Source organism: Rhincodon typus, chromosome 6, assembly GCF_021869965.1.
Source record: "Rhincodon typus isolate 14 chromosome 6, sRhiTyp1.1, whole genome shotgun sequence".
NCBI classification, from domain to species: Eukaryota; Metazoa; Chordata; class Chondrichthyes; order Orectolobiformes; family Rhincodontidae; genus Rhincodon; species Rhincodon typus.
In genome coordinates this window covers 42,605,485-42,627,143 of record NC_063337.1, presented here as the reverse complement: position 1 = coordinate 42,627,143, position 21,659 = coordinate 42,605,485, and the positions used below count along the sequence as shown (strand labels likewise).

At 41.5% G+C, this 21,659-nt stretch overlaps 1 protein-coding gene and 1 long non-coding RNA gene across 4 annotated transcripts in view; one reads left to right on the top strand and one right to left on the bottom strand.

Annotated features, from left to right (window-relative positions):
- The window catches only part of gria4a (glutamate receptor, ionotropic, AMPA 4a), a 222,242-nt gene that overhangs the window by 49,480 nt on the left and 151,103 nt on the right, over positions 1-21,659 (top strand). For all 3 annotated transcript variants that reach the window (XM_048597758.1, XM_048597757.1, XM_048597759.1), the window contains exon 4: positions 20,075-20,259. In XM_048597758.1, the coding sequence (XP_048453715.1) occupies positions 20,075-20,259 (185 nt within the window). The remainder of the gene's footprint in view (positions 1-20,074; positions 20,260-21,659) is intronic.
- The window catches only part of LOC125483354, an 80,857-nt gene that overhangs the window by 36,809 nt on the left and 22,389 nt on the right, over positions 1-21,659 (bottom strand). The gene's annotated exons all lie outside the window — the stretch shown is intronic.

The following is a 21,659-nucleotide window of genomic DNA, read 5'->3' as shown; positions in this document are numbered from 1 at the left end:
CTGAGCCAGTCTTTTATGGCACTGCCATTGTGTTAATTGGGACAAACTTTGAACAGATCTAGCAACTCAAGACTGGGCATTCATGAGTCTCTGTGGGCCATCCGCAGCAAAACTGAACTCCAACCGTATCTGCAACTTCATGGCTCAGCATGTCTCATACTCAACGATTAGCATTAAACCAAGGAATCAACTGTGGTTCAATGGAGAGTGCAGAAGAGTACATCAGAAACAGTACCCAGGTGTACTTAAAATGAGGTGACAACCTGGTGAAGCTACAAATAGGACTGTCTGTGTGCCAAACAGCAGAAGCAACAAGTGATAGACAGAGCTAAGCAAACCCACACCAACACATCAGATCCATGCCCTGTAGTCTGTCACAGGATATTTCATGCGGACGTGGCAGGATTGCAGAGCTTAGATCTGATCCGTTGGTTGTGGGATCGCTTAGCTCTGTCTATCACTTGCTGCTTTTGCTGTTTGGCGTGCAAGTAGTCCTGTTTGGTGGCATCTCTAGGTTGACACCGCATCTTCAGCTCTGCCTGGTGCTACTCCTGCCATGCCCTCCTGTACTTTCCATTGAACCAGAGTTGATCCCCTGGCTCGATAGTAATGGCTGAGTGGGGGATATGCCGGGCCATGAGGTTACAGATTGTGCTGGAGTACAATTCTGCTGCTGTTGATGTTCCAGAGCACCTCCTGGATCCCAGTCTTGAGTTGCTAGATCTGTGCACAGTCTGTTCCATTTAGCACGGTGATAGTGCCACACCGCACGATGGAAGATATTCTCAATATGAAACGCAGGATTTTGTCTCCACAAGGACTGTGCGATGGTCACTCTTACTGATACTGTCATGGACAGATGCAACTGGTAAGGATGAGGTCAAGTATGTTTTTTCCTCTTGGTTCCCCCATCACCTGCCACAGACCCAGTCTGGAAACTATGTCCTTTAGGACCCGACCAGCTCGATCTGTAGTACTGCTGCCGAGCCACTCTTCATGGTGGACGTTGAAATCCCCCACCCAGAGTATATTTTGAGCCCTTTCCATCCTCAGTGCCTTCTCTGACTGTTGCTCAATATGGAGGAGTACTGATTCATCAGCTGAGGGAGGACGATGTGTCGTAATCAGCAGGGGGTTTCCTTGCCCATGTTTAACCTGAAGCTATGAGATTTCATGGGGTCCGGAGTCAATGTTGAGGACTCCCAGAGCAACACCCTACCAACTGAATATCACTGTGCCGCCACCACTGCTGGGTCTGTCCTGCCGTTGAGACAAGACATTACCAGGGATAATGACAGTGGTGTCTGAGACATTGTCTGAGAGGTATGATTCTGTGAGTATGACTATGTCGGGCTGTTGCTTGACTAGTCTGTGAGACAGCTCTCCCAATTTTTGCACTAGCCCCCAGATGTTAGTGAGGAGGACTTTGCAGGGTTGACAGGGCTGTTTCTGACGTTGCCTTTTCCAGTGCCTTGATCAATGCCAGATGATCCATCCAGTTTTGTTTCCTTTAAGACTTTTAGCAATTGGTATAACTGAGTGGCTTGTTAGGCCGTTTCAGAGGGCAGTTGAGAGTCAACCACATTGCTGTGGATCTGGAGGTGAGGATGGTAGATTTCCTTCCCTGAAGGGCATTAGTGAATCGGATGGGTTTTTCCCGACAATCGACATTGATTTAATGGTCATCAGTAGATCCTTAATTCCAGATTTTTTTTTTATTGAATTCAAATTCCACCATCTGCTGTGGTGGGATTTGAACCCAGGTCCCCAGAACATTAGCTGAGTTTCTGGATTAATAGCTTAGTGATAATACCACTAGGCCATCGTCTACCCCCTGAGTCCTAAAGGACATAACTTCTAGACTGGACAGTAGATGGAGTGGGAACAAACAAGAATGAGAAAGATACTTGACATCCATCAGTATATCAGGCAGAGAGACCACTGTACGATGTCCTTGGAGATAAAGTCCTACCTTCACCTTGATAATACACTTGTGTTGTGTGACACTACCACTCTGTACAGTGATCACTTTGCCTGATATTGTGATGGATGTCAAATGTGTTTTTCCCCTTTTTTTTTGTTCCTTTGCCACCTGCTGCAGACCCAGTCTAGCAGCTTTGTCCCTTAGGGCATGATCAGCTGTGGTGCTGCTAGCTACTCCTTGGGGGTGGACAGTGAAGTTTAACACCCAAAGTATATTCTGTGCCCTTGCCACCCTCAGTGCTTCTTCAAAGTGTGTTCAGTCTGGAGGAGCACATATTCATCAGATGAAGATAGGCGATATGTAGCCATCAGCAAGAGGTTTCCTTGCCCAAGAGGTGTGATCCTTCAAGCTTCGTGGGGCTCAGAGTCACTGTTGAGGATTCCCGTGGCAAGACTGTCCTGATGGGTGTGCCATCACCTCTACTAGTTATGTCCTGCCGATGAGGCAGTACATACCCTACAGACACCATCATGCCTCTGAATGTCAGGCTGTTGCTTGACAAATCCATGAGATCACCCTCTGAATTTTGAGACTAGCCTTTAACTATTGGTAATGATGACTCTGCAGGATCTGAGTGTTGATTTTACCATTCTTGATTCCAATATCTAGGTCAATGCTATTTGGTCTGTCTGTTTTGTGTCTTTGAGTCTCTTTAGCAGTATAGTACAACTGAGTGATTTGCTAGGCCATTTCAGAGAGCAGTTGAGAGTCAATCATGTTGTGGATCTGGAGTCATGTTCCAGAGGGACAAAACCAGTAAAGATCCTGCTTGCAAATTAACGTACTGGAGTTCCATTTTGAAGTATACAGGCAAGTTAGATTAGTACATTTCATTGACAAGTTTTATTGATCTTTTCCTTATGGCATGTAGGCCAGAGCAAAGTAAGGATAACTAGTTTTCTCCTATAAAAGGGTTAAGTGAACCAGATGGGATCTTATGACAATTAATGACCTCGTAGTAATCATTAGACTTTTCATTTCAAATTTTAATTCAAAAACCTAAATTTCAGCTCTGGCGGGATAGAAACCCATGTTACTAGAGTATTACCTGGCTAAAGGATCCAGCAATACCACGAGACCATCAACTGCCCAGAGTTTATTAGGAGTTTGTTAATATTTTAATGGTCTTGTGGAAGGAAAATTCTTTATCTTCTGTGCTGAACTTCTCAGCTAATATGTTTAAAAACTTACTTCCACAAAATTTATCAAGAAAAGATGTTAATTTCTGAAAAGATTCACAGGACTCTTGTGTTGTGACAGCAAGTATTTGTGAACTGTTGACTGAGAAACATTAGCAGTTCAACTACTGCCAGACAGTTGAAGGCCCTTCTACCATAACACTGCTCAAATTGCAACGCCAGTCTCCACTCATTACACCACTCTTGTCCTCTGACAACACGCACTCTCTCTATTGAATGAAGGTGTAGCTGACAGACCAGCTTCTATTTAATCTGTTTTTAGGTTTGTTATATTCTTGGTGTTGTTTTCTTTAATGCAGAATGGCCACTCTCACATTGGATTAAGAAGCAGCGAAAGGTTCCACTTACTTGAAAATCTCAAATAGGCTTACTGAACAGCGAAACTGATAACTTGCAGTTCCAGAACAGTTCATGCACACATCCTTCATCTAGTGTGCCAGTGCCTGGACTCCTCATGGCTATTGGTCAAGTGATGTCATCCTGGTCCTCGGTTCATTAGCACACTCAGCTCTTAAAATAAAGCTGGACAAGTATCTGAGTAATTTAGTAGATTTGTCGTTCATCTTAACTAACGTTTGTCTCTTATCAATTTTACAGCAGTTTTTTCCATTGAAAAATTATTTGATTTGTAAGCTACCAGCTTCTGAGCATTTTGGCCATTCTAATGTAGACGATACTGAAGGCCCAAACTTCCACTCTGAGGTGTAAGTGGAATCACAGCAGATTATACTGGGAGGGTCTTCTGAGAAAACTTCTTCCATGAAAGGGGTTTGATTGTCTCCTGTCTTGGGGCAAATAGGTTTCGGCATTCGATGTATGTATTTGGCCCAATTTGTTTTGGGGTTGCTTGCCAAGTAGCTGTGGGTCACTATGGTATACAGCGGGAGCCGGTGCCACCTATAGAAACAAATGACTTGCTCCATCTTTTCTATTTCCCCCTGCGATCCCCAGCACAGTTTCCTGAGCTTCTGTTTTCCCATTGTGACTCCATCTCAATGCTTTCACATTGGCAATACCCTCGGCAAGAATTGGGATGAGCGGAGTTGTGGGAGGGGGTTGTGGGAGTCAGGGAGCGAGAGTTGTGATGCTGATTTTGAAGACTCTGAACTCTGAATGAAACAATCCCCCAGCAGCCAAGAGAATTATTCTGACCTCCTTGCGTGATAATTAAAGCTTGCTGCCATCCTCCAGCATCCCTCTCGCCCCCACCGCTCACCATCTCTTCACACTACCACGTCCCAATACCCTCCCCTTTCCTGTTGTTTGCCACATAGGAATGGGAGTAGGCCATTCTGTCCATTGAGCCTGCTCCATCATTTAATACAATCATAGCTGATCAAACACTTCAGTGCCTTTTACCTACACTATCCTCATAACCCTTTATACTATTTAAAATCATAAAAATTTTTTAAAAATCTATTTTAAATGTTTTCAAAGAGTGATCTTCTACAGCTCTTTGGCGTAGAGACTTCCAACAATGCATCACCCTCTGAACAAAAGGAATTTCTTCCCATTTCGGCTGTAATTGGCATTCACTTTTATTTTTGAATTATACCTCTGGTTCTAGACTCCCCACCCGGGGAAACATCTTGCCTGCATGTAACTTGTCTATTCACGTTGCAATTTATAGGATTTCATGCAATCACCTCACATTCTTCTGAATGCTAGAGAACGCAGGCCTAGTTTATTCGATCTCTCTTTACCTCCCTCCCTCACTGGCTCACTAGTTCCCTCTCCCCAGCCCTCACTGTGAGCATATTCCAGGAGAGGGCACCGAGGGAAGGAAAAGGAAGTGATAGAGTTGGGGGGGAGTTGTTGTGGGCTGCAACATTGATAATAGAGGGCAGTGAAGTGAATCCCACTGAGTCAAACCCAAGGCAGCTAAATGGACGGTGACTCCAGCAAAGCTCATGATGATCAGCCAGACCTTGCCACAGAGTATATGGGGAATTGTAGTTCTGTGAAAGTATCCATTACAAGAGTTCCATAATGGTTTAGGTTCACCTCCACAGTTATCATTGCAGCCAAAGGGAAGAGGTATCTCATGGGTCTATTTGTCTATGCCTTGATTCCAGTGAGTCTTGCAACCTAACCCTTGGTCTAACACTTGCTGGCCCTCCAGTTGCTCAGCAATTAAATCCATCAAAAGCTATGGGACTGAGTTCTACAGACTAGTGAGGTTTGATTTCACGGTTGTGCTGAATTAGCCAAACTCAGCCAGGTCTTGAGGTGAGTGAGTTACAATCCGCTGTGAAGATAGATTGAAGAAGTTGGGACTGTTCTCCTTTGGAGAGAAAAAGGCTGCAAGGAAATTTGATAGGGGTTTTCAAAATCATGAACGGGCTGTGTAGAGTAGAGAGGGAGAAGCTGATCCTGCTCATCCTTAACAAAAAAAGAAAATGAGAGAAGTGAAAGTGATGTGTAAATGAAGCAAGGCTGATGAGTGAGCATTTAAGGTCTGGAATGCACTACCTGTTAATACGGTGGGAGCAGATTCCATTGAGACATTCAAGAAAGCACTGGATGATTATTTGGATAGAAATGGTGTGCAGGGATAGGAGTGTAAAGGTAAGAGATTGGTCCTAGGGAATACAACTGGGGCAGCCTCCTCTAACATCAGAAGTCTGTGATTCTAGACCAAGAACCTGATTTTTCACCCAAACAGCCTCAAAGAGAAAGACAGGGCAAACTAAAAATATTTTCAACAACCTTACTGTAATAATCATTTTCAAACTACTCCAAGTTGATTCACTGGCTTTTCTACTCTTAGTTGAAAGATCCACATGTACAAAATTCCCCTCCTTTTGTTGCTATGACAGTGTCTAGTTTACTTCCTTCAGCAGTCGTTCTTGTTTTGTTTGTCAGGTTATTTACATGTTAATGTTTCATTCATTCAGCACAAGATCCACCTGCCTTGATATTCTCAACTTATGAATGAGCCAGACTTTCTCAGGAATCGTTTTGAACCCATTTGAGAAGGTTACTGACACCGGAAACACAGAGTAAAAACACAGAATGATACGAGTGCATTTAAGTCAGCCAGCATGCATCGAAAAGAAAAAGGCTAATGTTGAGGTGTCAGCCTTCACCGCTTGGTTGTGCATTTAGATATCTTCTGTATTCTAAAGACCTGTCAGATTTGATGCATACTGACCTCAATGAAAGAGAGAAATTCAGTGCATTACTTAATGTATCATAACTGTGAATGATAGAGGAAAATGCTCAACTAATACAAGCACAAAAAATAAAGTGATATGAAGCCTGTTTATGTGCTCGTGGCTTTTTGCTTCCCCAGCCCACCAAACACCCCGACTCCCATCTAAGCTGGGTTTAATCTGCATTTTATTTTATAGCTGCATTCTGGCTAGCTAGTAAGGCTGTTGCACAGGGCATCAAACTTAGCATATTTTGACAACATTTTTACTCTAATTTGCCATATTTGCTGCCTTGTGACTGATGCTAAGCACAATCATCATGATGGATCTGCAAAACCAGAGGATGGGAAACTATGTAAGCAATTTAAAAAGAAAAGCTCTTCCTTGAGGTCCAGGATCTGATGCTGGTTGAAGTAAACTTCTTCCATTGAGGCCCAAGAGAGACAATAGCCAGAGGTGTATCAGAAAGCTGGGACAAGATTATGCTCACCACTTTGTCTCCAGGCCAGGTCGTCGTTCCCACTTAAAAGCAGTAGTATACTCTCTACTAATGAGTATCATTAAAGGATAATATGCTTCCCAGATCTGTTGAAGAAAATGTGGCAGATTCAGTGATCAGTTGCCTTCGTTCTGACAGCGTTGTTTAATGTTCCCTTTTTTTGTTGATATTACACCATCTTTCTTTTCTGGTGCCAGGAAAATAAATCACAATTTTTAAAATTCTCTCATGGGACATGGACATTGCTGACTGGCCAGCATTTATTGCTCGTCCTTAGTTCTTCTTGAGAAGGTGGTGAGCTGCCTTTGTGAACTGCTGCAGTCCATGTGCTGTAGGTTGACCCCACAATGCCTTTTTAGGGAGGGAGTTCCAGGATTTTGACCCATCGACAGTGATGGAAGGTGATATATTTCCAAGTCAGGATGGTGAATGACTTGGAGGGGAACTTGCGGGTGGTGGCATTCCTATGTATCTGCTGTCCTTGTCCTTCTAGATGGAAGTGGCCGTGGGTTTGGAAAGTGTTGCCTAAAGATCTTTGGCAAATTTCTGCCATGCTTCTTACAGATAGGGCGCACTGCTGTTACTGAACATCAGTGGTGGGGTGTCCAAATATTTATGGACATGGTGCCAATTAAGTAGGCTACTTTGCCCTGGCTAAACTCAAGCTTCTTGAATGTTGTCAGAGTTGCATGCATCTAGGCAAGTGGAGAGTATTCCATCACAATCTGGGCTTGGGCCTTGTAATGGTAATGGTCAACAGGCTTTGGGAGTCAGGAGGTGAGTTACTCACTGTTACATTCCTAGTCTTTGACCTGCTGTTGTGGCTATTGTATTTATATGACTAGTCCAGTTCAGTTTCTGGTCAATGATTCAGCAGAAATTTATTATGAGGGAAAATTAGACAGGCTGGACTTCTTTTCACTAGCGTTTAGAACAGTGAAGAGTGATTGATTTGGTTGAAATTTATAAGATGCTGAATGGTCTTAACCAGGTGAAACAGAAAGAATTTTTATTCTTGTAGGTGAGTATAGGACAAGGGGACACTGTTTTAAAATTAGGGGTTGCTCTTTTAGGATGGAGATAACGGAATTTTCAATTTATCAATTATTATTTGATTATTTGGAACACTTTCTCAAAATGGGGGAGCTGCCATCATTGAATGTTTTTGAGGCAGTGGTAGATAGTTTCTTGTTAGCCAAGGGAATCAAAGGTTATTGGATGTTGGTGGGAATACGGAATTTGGAACACAAACAATGATCTTATTGAAATTGGAAAAGACTTAATTGGCTAAATGGTCTATTTCTGCCCAACTGATATGTTCAAAAACAAAGATGCTGGAAAAGCTCAGCAGGTCTGGCAGCATCTGTAAAGGAGAAAACAGAGTTAACGTTTCGGGTCCGGTGACCCTTCCTCAGAAGGGTCTGAGTTCTGAGGAAGGGTCACCGGACCCGAAACATTAACTCTGTTTTCCCTCCACAGATGCTGCCAGACCTGCTGAGCTTTTCCAGCAACTTTGTTTTTGTTCCTGATTTACAGCATCCGCAGTTCTTTTGGCTTTTGTTTTGATATGTTCAAATACCGATGGTAAACCCAAGGATGTTGATATTGGGAGATCCAGTGATAATGATGACATTGAATACCAAGGAGTGATGGCAGGGTGCTCTCTTGGAGATGGTCATTGGCTGCTAATTCTGCTGCCTTCGAGTTTACCATTCTACCAACACCAGGCAATGCCACCAAGCGAGGTGAGCATGGCTGAGGCAGGTTGGGGACTGAGGATGCTTTCATGTGGAGGTGCATGTAGAGTCCTGGTACAAATAAAATATGGTAAAGGTCACAGTCACTAAGCATGTCAAAGCAGAAATGATCTCTTCTGGAAGCATTATTTGGACCAGAAATGTGGACCTCCTGCCCATGACCCAATTAATGGAAATGTCTGCTCTGATGGCAAACAGTTGTCCTCCACCACCATGTCCTCCACATGTGGCAGAGGGCACTCCACTGTCAGTCAACCACAAGCAAGGCCTTGAATTCACCTCCTGAATGGAGCACTACTGATGTTAATTAATTACTCTGCTCTGTGAAACACCCAATCCCAATTCCATTCAGCCCTGAGGAAATTCCCCAATGAGAGAAATTGTTGGACAACACTCCAGAGATGGCTTTCCCCGCTATTTTTCCAGCCAAACCCCCCACCCCCACAACCACCCCCACATACCCACCAGAGACTGGGAAGAATCAGCCCCTAAATGAGCAGAAGCATGAGAAATGACATTTAACACAGACCAGGGTAAAATATTGCACTTTAGGGAACTATAGTGGCAAAATGATTTTTAAAATAAATCATACATGTTTGAAAAGCTCAGAAGATGAGAGAGATCTTTTTGCACACAAATCCTTCAAGGTGGAAGGGAAAGTTGATAACATGAGTTAGTTGGAATTAACAATAAAGGAGTAGAATAAACAGACAGAGATCACACTAGAATTTTATAAATCACTAGTTAGGCCTCAGCTCGGAGAGTGCTGTTCTAGGCAGCTTACATTAGAGAAGACAAAAAGGACTAATAAAGGGTACAAAACAGGTTTAAAAGGATGAAAGCATGAAGAGGGAAAAATTGAAACCATTCTGCTGGAATGGAGTGTTTTATAAATGAAGACAAAGCACTGGCGAAACACAGTAGGTCTGGCAGCATTTGTGGAGAGAAACCGAGCCAAAGTTTTGGAGGAAGATTCATATCAGATTCAAAATATGAACTGTTTCTTTCTTCACAGAAGCTGGCAGACCATCTAAATTGCTCCAGCACTTCTTGTTTTTATTTCAGATCTCCAGCATCTACACTGTATTTTGCTTCTGTTTTAACTGTAAAGAATTGACCAAATAGAGATTTTGAAGGTTGTGAGGAGTTTTAATGAAGTAGATAAAGGCTGTTCCACTGGTGGGTAAGACCGTAAACTGATCTGAAATTGATTCAAGATCTTCAGCGATTGATTGTAAAGAGAGATGAGGAGAAATGTTTTACTCTGAGAGCAGTTGGGAACTGGAGTACTCTGTGAAACGTTGGTGGAAGTTGGTTCTGTCAGTGAAGGGTGTTGCTAGCTACTTGAAAATGAGGAGCTTACTGGAATATGGCCAAAAGCAGGATGTTGCACCAAGTATAACTACTCTATTAAAGAACCAACATGAGCAAATCAGGCCAAACAGCCTCCTACATTGCAGGTTTCTTTCATTCTATAAATGTCTGGCAGGTGGTTTAAGACAATAATTAATTATTAAACCTCACAGACAATCACACAGCAACTTTCAGATTACCCAACACAACCTGCAGGGAAATATCAAGCTCTGCTGCCAGGACAAATCCCTGTCTGACCACTCTATGGCACTAGGCATCTGTGAGAAAGTAGGCAGCATAAAAGAAAGGTGCAATGTTTTCTGTCAACACTTCTAATGAAAAAAGATTCCTAGTTTTTGCGCATCCTGATGTTTTCAATTAAATATTTTGGCCGGATGAATTTAATTTCTTTCAGTTAATTCTCAGAGCAGTAGACTGTTCTGTCTTCAGAAATATTCACCATTCAAACTCAGCTTCTCTTTTTTGTTTGATCATCTCTTCCACTCATTATTTTTGGTTATCCTCCTCATAATTTCTCTCTTTTCAGCATTTGAGTCTCTTGGTGGCTTCTCTTCTGTTCTGCTGGTGCCAAGCTTGTTATTTGAGCTGTTTCACTGCTTGTTCTTGTCTGACCTACTGTCTGGATGAGTTTTTTTTAAATTAGAAGCCAGTTAATGGATTAGCCTGGATTTGGATTTTGCAGTCCTAAATAATGGCAAATCATGGGTAATTATCATTATAACAGGATGCAGCAACAACTGACATTCGGCAAATTTGCTCGCACTGAAGCCTGGAAGCTATGAAGTGCCTGAATGAGCACCAGAGGAGCTCCTGTTAGTCCTGCTATTCCTATTCTTAAAGCTGTAGGGACCATTCATTTGAAAAGATTGTTTCATTGCCTTCATCTGTGTGTGGACTCACTCCCACAACTTGGCAACCCCACCATGGCCCCAGTTCCTCCCATCTGCACCCCTTACCAGCTCTGGCTTCTTCCACTCCCTTCCCACATCCCCCACTGCTCCCCCACCCCCTACACACACACACACACACACACACACACACACTCTCCAACTCCTCTGATCTTCAACCCCACCAATATTAGAAACAGAATTTGATGGAGGGGAAAGAAGGTGGCATGAGATGATGAGGGGTGAAGAGGAGTATAGCAGGACAACGTCTAAGCAGAGCAGGGGCTGCAGGTAAGCAAGGCAACCCAACAATATTCTCTGGAGGTCTTTCCCTCCTGTATTCAGCACTGGAATGTTTGTAAAACTTTTCCATGCCTCCCTGTTGTGGGCTGCAAGACTCTAGCTTGCCTCAGCCATGAGCACCTGTTTTTTGTGTGTGTGGTGTTGCACAGCTGCCAACACTTTTTGTTTGAACCAGCAGCTCTTGGGGATGGTCAACAACTTAGCTTCAGCCTATTTCACTGCTTGATGCATCTGAAATGAATAGGAAGGTCTGCTGGCCATTCCTGTATGCTAGAGACGTACATTTCTTGCCAATATCAACCCATTCACCCAATTGTAAGGTTGCAACCCTATATATGTTTGAGTTTCCCCAGTGATTTGGGTGTAGAGCCTTGGGAGACTTTTTTACACAGTAGCTGGTAGATACTGTGACAAAGTAGATGTTGTTTCTGTCAATATTGTAGGCTCTCAGATGTAAAGAGGATATAAGTTCTTGGATTTATTCCTGCCTCTCCTGCAGAAAAGTTTTGAATATGTTGTCTTTAAAACAAAACCTCCCTGATATGAGCATGAAATTCAGATTGAGTGATGTTGTTCTTGTTCCCTAATGGCAGCTGGAAGGAGCAAGAAAAGACAAAATCCAGGTTCCAGTAACTTCGATTGGAGAATGGAAAGAGAGGCTGCTCTGTTTCATTCCGGTCATGAAATCCTTCTGATCAATGATCCCTAGAACGATGCAAACTCGGCACTACAGCACATGTGGTGGTGTTGTTTACCAAAATATTATTCCATCAGCACTACAGGATGTTGATGGGAGCCACTGCGTTCAAGTTTTCCCATATTCTCAACTCGGGATGAAGTGGGTAATTTCTCAGCTGTTTTGAATCATGCCCACGTGTTTCTCTCTCCTACTTACTAATGGCTGCTATATTGCCTTATTGGTGAAATCCACTCGTGGCACTACAGTGGTACGTGATTGAAAGTCCCCAAGCTGATCGTCCAGGACTTTTTGCATTCGGTATCAATGTTGTTGCATGTCTCAACCATGACCACACTGAGGCATTGTACTTGTAAACTGAATGACATGGGACACTGGTTGTTTAGATTCTTTTGGAGTTGGCTTCCTTTCTTACGTTGATCAGTTTGTGGAGTACACAGTTCATGGAATTCAGTTTCTTCTTCAGCTTCTTGAAGTCCCCTTTAAATCTTTACATTCAGATTGACCATAATGCACATTGAATGCTCCATTTGACATCATTTGTCATCATTAACTGCACCAAACTAAAAGAGAGCCATGACCTCATTAACAACGTATTCGCCAAGATTAAATTCATGAGAGAAGAAGAACACAACAATCAGCTTCTGTTTCTGGACGTCAGGGAGTTCCAAACCTCGGTATACAGGAAAGCAACCCACACTGATCAAATCCTCAACTTCCACAGCAACCACCTCAACATCCACAAACAAAGCTGTATTAGGACACTATTTAAATGGGTCACCACTGACTGCAACACACCAAAACTATGCAAGAAAGAGGAAGGGCACCTATACAATATCTTCGCTATGAACAGATATCCCCGCAACTTCATCCACAGGTGCCTGCTAAACAGACAACAACAAGAGGACACAGTATGCCCTAACACACTGGCCACACTGCCCTACATCAAGAACATATCAGACTGACAACGAGACTGCTACGGCCACTAGGAATCATGGTAGCACATGTGCCCACAGCCACTCTACGAGAAACACTCATAAGGATTAAAGACCCCATTCCCACAACATGCAGAACCAGCGTAGTTTACAAAATACAGTGCAACAACTGCCACAAGCATTATATCGGACAGACAGGAAGGAAACTAGCCATCAGAATACATGAACATCAGCTAGCAGCATAACATCACGATGAAAATTCCTGAATATCAGTACCCTCGGACAATGAAGGCCATCAGTTTAATTGGGACAACGTAACCATAATAGCCCAAGTCAAACACAGACATGCACAAGAATTCCTAGAGGCGTGTTTCTCAACCTGTAATGCAATCAACAAACACACAGAATTGGACCCCAAATATAAACCCATACAGATCAAAACTGGAAATGACACAACTCACCATAATGGACCGAACAGTATAAGTTCCAAGCGGAGTAGAATAACATCGCTTCATCAGAGGCCTCACTGATATTACCCAGCATGGTGACAAAACGTCTGAACAAAAACAAGCCAGCTCGGCAAGCAAGTCAACAACCACATCCACAACCCGAGCTACAGATCTTTGCTAAAACCTTAAATGCCCCTCATGCTCAAGAGTTGTACAATATGTTATCTGGAGATTTTGAAAGACGTGTAGGATGTATTGAATATCCTCCAATCTTTCTCACTGGGGCCAATGCCTCTATTATCTGCAGAGATAAATCTTACAAACTAGAATTCCTTAACATGCTTTGAGAGCAATTTATTAGAGAGTCCAAGGCTACAGCAGTATTTTCGTCAAGAATTATGGTACAATTGGTCATTGTTGGCTATATCATGGGTAGGAAAAGTAATTGGACCTTCCAAATATTTCTCGTTATGCAAAAGATGGAGTTAAATCTAATCTTCGATTGTTCTCCTGCCTATCAGAAAGTTGGCATTACCACCACCTCTTGGAAATGAACAGATGCAAGCATCTTGATCCAGTGAAATTCAGCTTCAGAAATCTTTTTATATTGATAGGAAAAGGATTAAACTGGTTGCGAGGAGTACAAAACAACTTGTCCTTCACTAACGACAGAAAGCCTCAACCTGATGGAGATAACAAGGTGTAGAGCTGGATGAACATAGCAGGCCAAGCAGCATCAGAGGAGCAGGAAAGCTGACATTTTGGGTCTAGACCCTTCTTCAGAAATGTCTTCAGAAACCTGATGGACCTTGCCTTGTTCCATACTTTCTTCCATTCTTTTCTGTTCTGACTAATATACATTTACCAGAATTTACCACTTGGCATATGTCAGTCGTATCAAAAGGATGTAATCCCACAGAGGAGGTGAAACAGATATAAACATATTGTAAAAGCCACCTACTACTTTAATAATAGTAGCAGATATGACAATGTGCTAAAATAGAGGAAATCTGTTTATATTGAGTTAACTTATTTTCACAGACACAACAGTGAAAAGAGTATATCATGCATTGATTATTGCCTAAAGTAACTTCTAGACTAGAAAGCAAAGCATTGAACTCCACATCTGTTGAACTGGGATTGGAAGTCAATGATCTGACTGGAAAGAGAAGCCGATTTTATATCACTGTCAGGTCAGAGGTCAAACATCCAAAATGTCTGAGCATCACTCAGTGACATTGTGCTCCACGATGAGTGGACCTGGAGCCAGGAATGCACATTAATTAATGAGACAGTTTGTTGGCATTCCAGAATCCCACCCATCCCCCTACTGCCCGAATTAAGTTCCAGGTGGGATGTGTCAAGCTCCGCCTTCCCACCATGCCATCAATTAAAGCACTTTTCTGGTCAATTAATTACCATAGAAGGACCAACTAAGGGCTTAGTTCTGCTTGAGTTGCAGTTGGCTCCGGATGCAATGAGAGAGAGGATCTGCTCACCTGCCTGGTAAACCAGTGCTAGCCCTTGCTGCTGGCAGGGGTAGTTCTTTTGATCTTTTAATTTGTGGATCATCGAGGGACTAAAAACAGGCTGAGAGGGTGACTGCCCCCCCACCATCAACACTCTTGCCCCCACCCCAACTCTATTGTTGCTGCTGGGCATGTCACTGTCTTCCCCTCATAAACTGAACTACCAAATGTTATTTTGCAGACCAGGCATATAGTTCCATATTCTAAAAACTAGAAACTTCTGTTAACCATGGGGAGCCTGTCAGGCAAGAGTCCTGAGGTCAAAAACAACTCCATGTGCACAATTGTTAGGTCATTGCTGCTGATACTGAAAGTCCACAGGGTAAACCTTGTATGCCAGCCTTCCTGGCATATTCTGAAACCCTGTCTACACTCAACACCCTATTAACAGTAGCTCTGAAAGTCTCTCCACCCAGAATTAGATGAGATATTTTTCATGTCCTGTACTTAAATAAATAAGCCAAAAATTTATATTACTGGTAGTTGCAGGCAATTCAGAATGAGGCATGCAAGACATATTAATAAGGTGATAGTTTAATAATTCTAATGCAGCAGGGACTTGTCGAATATTTAAACCTTTATTGAAACTGGAACAAAGCAGCTAGTCAGTGACTAAGATATATGATTACTGCCACCAGATCTTTGCTCTTAGGGAAAAAAAATCACTTCAATCCAAAGCACCAGCTCTTATTTCAGTAATCCCTATGCAGTTTCGTATTTATTCAGCTAGACTGTTTAGGCCAAAGGCTAATGATAAGTTTTGTTTTCATCTGTCTCTTGGATGCCTTGGTTAATCCATTTGTACTGGAAACATATGTTTTGAAAGTGGTAATAAAAGTATACAGCGATGGGTTTAAACATCGGCAAATCATAATCTGGCTTTGGAACTGTTACTTTTAAAGAATCCAATCACTGTTTGAATATGATGGAGCTCAGCAAAGGTCATGGCAGTGTTAATTTTGTTGTGCGAATTCGGGTTGGAATCCACTTAAACATGGTGGGACGGAGGTTCATCAGCTTTTCATTAAATAGCACTAGTGTAATTTGCATGCAATTATACTGAAGTCCTTTAATACATAATCAGAGGAATCTCCCTGTAATCTACGGTGTAAACAGGCAGCTCATTGTGGAAGCAAAATCCAAATGCAGTATAATAATTACAGTTTTGATTTCAAGTGTCTGAGGGGAAATGGTGTAATATGCTTAATCTGCCCTGGCTTTGAAAAGTACACTACAATTTTAAAAAGTAAAGTTGACAATTATTTTTTAAGGCAGAGCATGTTAAATTGTCTTCCTGTTATTAACTACTTCTCAGTGCTTGTCTGTACCTGAAATACTGGTAGGATCTTCTGGGCCTGCAGGAGGCCTTGAAAATGAGGTGAGTTCTTGTTGTCGGGACTGATACCCAATGCCTTCCTGCCTCTACAAATAAGTCCCCACTTTCAAAGTCAATGGGTTTCCTGCCATGCCTAGGGACAGCCTTGATTTGCATTAATTACTGTGTGATCAATGAGTGGACAATGGACATAGGGTAGGGTGCTGTGTGGAGGGAGGAGGCCTGATCTGGATCACAAAAAGTTATATTTTATGACTCTAGTGGCTGCAAATATGAGGCAGTAACACTTCAAATTTTTGTAAAAATAATTCTCTTCCTATTCAGCCTCGCTTAACCCTAAAATTATAAGAAGTATGAACAGGAGTAGGCCATTTGGTCCATCCAGCCTGCTTCGCCAGTCAGTTGGATCATGCCTGATCCAATACTCTTTACATCCCCTTTCCTGCCTTTTTATTTCCCCCATAACCCTTGATTCTGTACTGAAACAGGAATGTTTCTATCTTGGATAGTAGGAACTGCAGATGCTGGAGAATCTGAGATAACAAGGTGTAGAGCTGGATGAACCCAGCTGGCCAAGCAGCATCATAGGAACAGGAAAGCTGACATTTCGGGCCTAGACCCAGAAGAGTCTAGGCCCAAAACGTCAGCTTTGCTGCTTGGCCTGCTGTGTTCATCCAGCTGTACACCTTGTTATCTCATGTTTCTATCTTGGTTGAATATACACAAGGCCTCCACCTTCACGGCTGTCTCTGCGAAGGAGTTTCAAAGATCTCAACTCTCTGAGAAAAGAAATTGCGCCTCAATTTCAGTCTTAAATTGGCGACCCTTTATTCTGAGACTATGCCCTCTGGTCCCATGTCTGGTGTGTGAAACTGGGTGTTCCTATGTCAATACTTGACCTCACTGAGGAGCTCTTCAAACTCCCTTAGTCAGTGTCTGCAGGGGTTGGGTAGCACTTTGACCCAGAAAATAATTCTGAATACTGGTATTTCAGAACAATACGTGGTTTATGTGGGCTCAGAGTAAGTTTGTGATTGGTGGACGCGCCTGGTGAGGTGTGGACAATGCATTCCTGGTGTAGAGATGAGGAATTCTGACCAGAGTGTGATTTTTTTTTTCTTGGAAAGGATCATTACTCCATTCCTTCCCTACTCCTTCAAGTGAACATTTAGAAAAATCATTAATTGTTAGAAGATAGTGTTGTTCATGCATGTGCATGTAGACAATGAATAACCTTAAAATATCAGTGTTTGAAGAATTGAGCAAATTTGTCAGATGGTGGAAACCGAAAGCGAAAAGTTCAAAAAAAAAACAAGGTGTAATGAAATGCTTAGTTCTTATGTGTTGAGTAATATAGAAAAGGCAACTGACAGAAAAAAAATTACAGGGCAGATTGTGGCAAGTGTGAATCATGCCACTTTCTGAAGAGATCTGGCATCTAAATTAAATATTGGCAGGCTTTAAGATGAAGTATATCAGTGATACATCAATGTGACAACAAAAACTAACTGGAAACCAGGAAGCAGTTTAAATCATCTCCACTACTTTCTGTTCATTCTTGCATCAAAAGAACAGTAGTGTGTACATTTCTTTTTTGAATTTGGGCAAATTTACCTTTTAAACTCCTCACCAGGTCTTTTTCGGTTTGGACAATAAGTTAATTGTCAGGTGTGTTACAGCATCATACAGACCCAGAAGTTTTTTGTTTCATTCCAGTCTGTATTCAGTTAGCAAATCCCAGTTGGAATACCACAATTTATCTTAGCACCCAAACTAAATACAAACTATTCACTCTTACAATTGATGATTACTCAATCATTTCTTCTAGAACTTGTGTGTGTGTCTGTGCGTGTGCTCGTTTGTGTGGGAGAGGTGGTAATAGAACTATGCTTGGATTTTCCCTGTTTAAAAACTACTCAGTATATAGGTCGTCACGTGAAGAATGATTACTTTGGAGGGTGGCTGATGTCTATGGAAAAGTATCCTGGTGTGACTCATAGACTCATAGAGTCATACAATACGGAAACTGACGCTTTGGTCCAACCCGTCCATGCTGACCAAGTTTCCCAAACTAAACCAGTCTTATTTCTGAGGAAGGGTCACCAGACTCAAAACATTAACTCTGTTTTCTCCTTCACAGATGCTGCCAGACCTGCTGAGCTTTTCCAGCAACTTTGTTTTTGTTCCTTATTTCCCTGTCTTTTAGCCCATATCCTTCTAAACCTTTTCTATTCATGTACCTGCTCAAATGTCTGTTAAATGCTGTAACTGTACCTGGATCTGTCACCTTCCTCTGGCTGTTCATTCCGTATAGGGACCACCCTGTGTGTAAAAGTTGTCTGTCAAGTCCCTTTAAATCTTTCTCCTTTCACCTTAAAACTTATGCTCTCTCGTTTTGAACTTCCCAACCGTAGGAAAAAGACCTTTGCAATTAGCCTTATATGTGCTCCTCATGATTTTATACACCTCCATAAGGTCACCCCTCAAACTCCTATCCTTAGGGGTTAGCATCAGCCAAACATTTTGAAAGAGAAAAGGGGTCAGAAGGAAATCATAATATTTTTAATCATCTGAGCTCTAACACAAAGCCACTTCATAAGTGATCAGCTCAAAAGAAAGACAAAAGGGCTAATGTTGTTGTTTTCTAACAGGAATGCACATTTTAACAGATTCAAATGAAATTACTTGGTACTATATTTAGTTAAACTCACTTAAACACAAACACATTTTGTTTCTTTTATATGCATGACTGAGTGTTAATTTGTGTGTAAAGGTAGGGTTCAGAAACCTTAAGACTTAACCATTACCTAGTCCTCAGTCTTTCTGGATCAATGATAAATAAATTCTTACTAAAAGACCAGTTTGCAGCATCTCCAGTTCCTAGTGCAGTTTGATGCTGCTGCAACATGCTGTTTCTGAGAACCTGTGCAGTCTACTGTGCAATAATATGTCAAAGGTTTGACTTGCCTGAGGCTGATGCAGAACCATCTATAATATGCTTTATGCTATTGCTGAAAACAGGAATAATTTCTCGAGCATTTATTCGTGAAGAGAGCATAAATGCGCATTTGTAAATAATTTTACAAAAATATGTCAAGGTGCTTAACAGAACACGTAAATCTAGTCAAGTTGAAACCCTATTGCTGAAGTAATTTGATTGACATTTACAATTTGTGATCTTTCTAGACCCTACATCGCTATTATTTGCATACCAATCTAATCCACAACTTTCTTGCATCTTATTAAAAAAATATAGCTTCTCTCAGTCACACTTCAAAACAGATTTAAATTTTTAAGGCCCTAAAATGATCTGTTTTTTTTTAATTATTTCAACGTCTATCTAAAAATATGAAAAAATAGACTTTATTGTGCTTCACTTTGCATGAAAATATGTCACTGTTTCAAAGAGACTACTAAAATCTACTGCAAGTCAAAGCTCTTTGAGTCACTACCTCACTGTTGTGCACAGAAATTGACTGGTTGAAAGAAGATAAAAGAATTGAAACTTGCCAGTTCTTATTAAGTGAGCTTCACCAGTTCCAGGTCAAGCTCACAGCTGGAGAATTGTGCGACTATTGTTTTCTACTTTTTACAGAAATGAATTGACAAGGCCAGCTCTCAACCCCCAAAGCCACCATCCTAATTTCCTAAGAAACCATGATGTCCACAGGCTAAGTGCACATGTGCATGTTATCCTGTCCATTGTTATTCCTTTTGGCATTGGATGAACTGAAATGAACAAATGACATATTTGAGCACTTAAATAAAATTTCTTAAGGTGATATATTTTTTCCTTATTTTGATCACCTCAAAGATCTTAGTGAACAACAGTACATAAATCATCTCAAAACAGAAGAGATTAGAGTTAGTCAGCTTTTGCAATGAGCAAAATCTGCAATTTGCAAACTTTGCAATGAACCATCCACTGAAACTGCATTTTCCTTTAAGTTTGTTTTCTGATCTGTTGCAGGTTATTCCATACTGCAGTCAATTATGGAAAAAGCGGGCCAGAATGGCTGGCAAGTCAGTGCTATCTGTATAGAGAATTTTGATGATGCTAGCTACCGACGTTTACTAGAAGACCTGGAACGAAAACAGGAAAAGAGGTTTGTTGTGGACTGTGAAGTGGAGAGACTACATAACATTATGGAACAGGTAATGCTATTAATTTCAAATCAATATCAATCAGGCATTCCTCGGCTAAACTCCACCACGTAAATATTTAAGAATTGCTTTTTGCCGAAAATAAATTCTTATTTGGAAAACTAATCACACCTTCTGTACAGCTGCAACTTGATGGTAAAATATATTTTTGAGATTGGAGCAGGACTTCAACATCAAAACTATAACTAAAATGAGATTAGAATTGATCAATCTATTGAGAATACTGTGCAATTGTGCAGAAGAAAGGATGTTCATATTTTGAAAAATGAAAAGGTCACTGGGTATCTACAGATGCAGAAGGAATTGAGTTGTGACGTTATCTTTCTATCTGCTCTAAGTCCATCCATGAATATCAATTGCCACCTCATTAAATTTAAGGTGCCTGTCATATTTAAACAATTTTTGAGCAGCTTCTTTTCACCAGGCAATGTATGCACTGTTACAAAAGCACTCTGCTTCCAATTAATGTGCAAGTTTTGAATGTTAACCCAATTTGACAAGATGCTGCCATGCATCAATCAGTGGACAGTCTTAAGTATTGCTACACAGGAAATTCTGATGACATTGCCGACAGTCTGACTACAACAGTGAATATATTTTATTTGCAGACATATTAGACTGGGATACGGCAGTGTCAAAACATTCAGACCTTTGGGTATTTCATGCAGACCTATCTTCTACTGCAGTGCTGCAGTTAGGTGATATGATGACGAGAACCTTTTGTAACTATTTAAAGAAACATTGTCTTTTAGCAGTAGAATTTATCTTTAAGCCAAATATAGATTTGAATTCTTTGACCTACTGATTTGTTTGTTGTCAGGGGTGATTTTCACTTTGAGTATAAATGAAATGACATTGATTTAAGCCATCAGTTATAGCCCTGCCAATTTTCAGGGAAGGGACAGAATTCTAGAATGTGGGGACTATCCTGGTGGAGACATGGCTGTCAAATGGGTAGAGGTTGGGGAGGAAAAGCATAAAATATTGGAGAGCTCAAGCTGAGGAGCATACAAACATAGCAAGAGTAGGCCACTTGGTCTCTTTAGATTGGCCCATCATTCAATGAGATTGTGGCTAATCGGACTTTTCCACATCCAGCCAACAAGGACCTCTCAGCCCCTTTCTGGTCAAGAATCTATCTACCTCTGCCGTAAATATATTCAATGACTCTGCTTCCACCCCATTTTGAGAAAGAGAGTTCTGAAGACTTGCTATCTTTTGCTTTAAGAAAAACATCTTCTTGAGTGGGTGACCATTGATTTTGAACCAGTGATCCTCAGTTCTAGACTCCCCCACAAGAAGAAACCACCTCCTCCCAACTCCCCTGTCGCAACCTCTCAAAATCTTATATGTTTCAATCAAATCACCTCTCACTGTTCTAAATCCCAGTG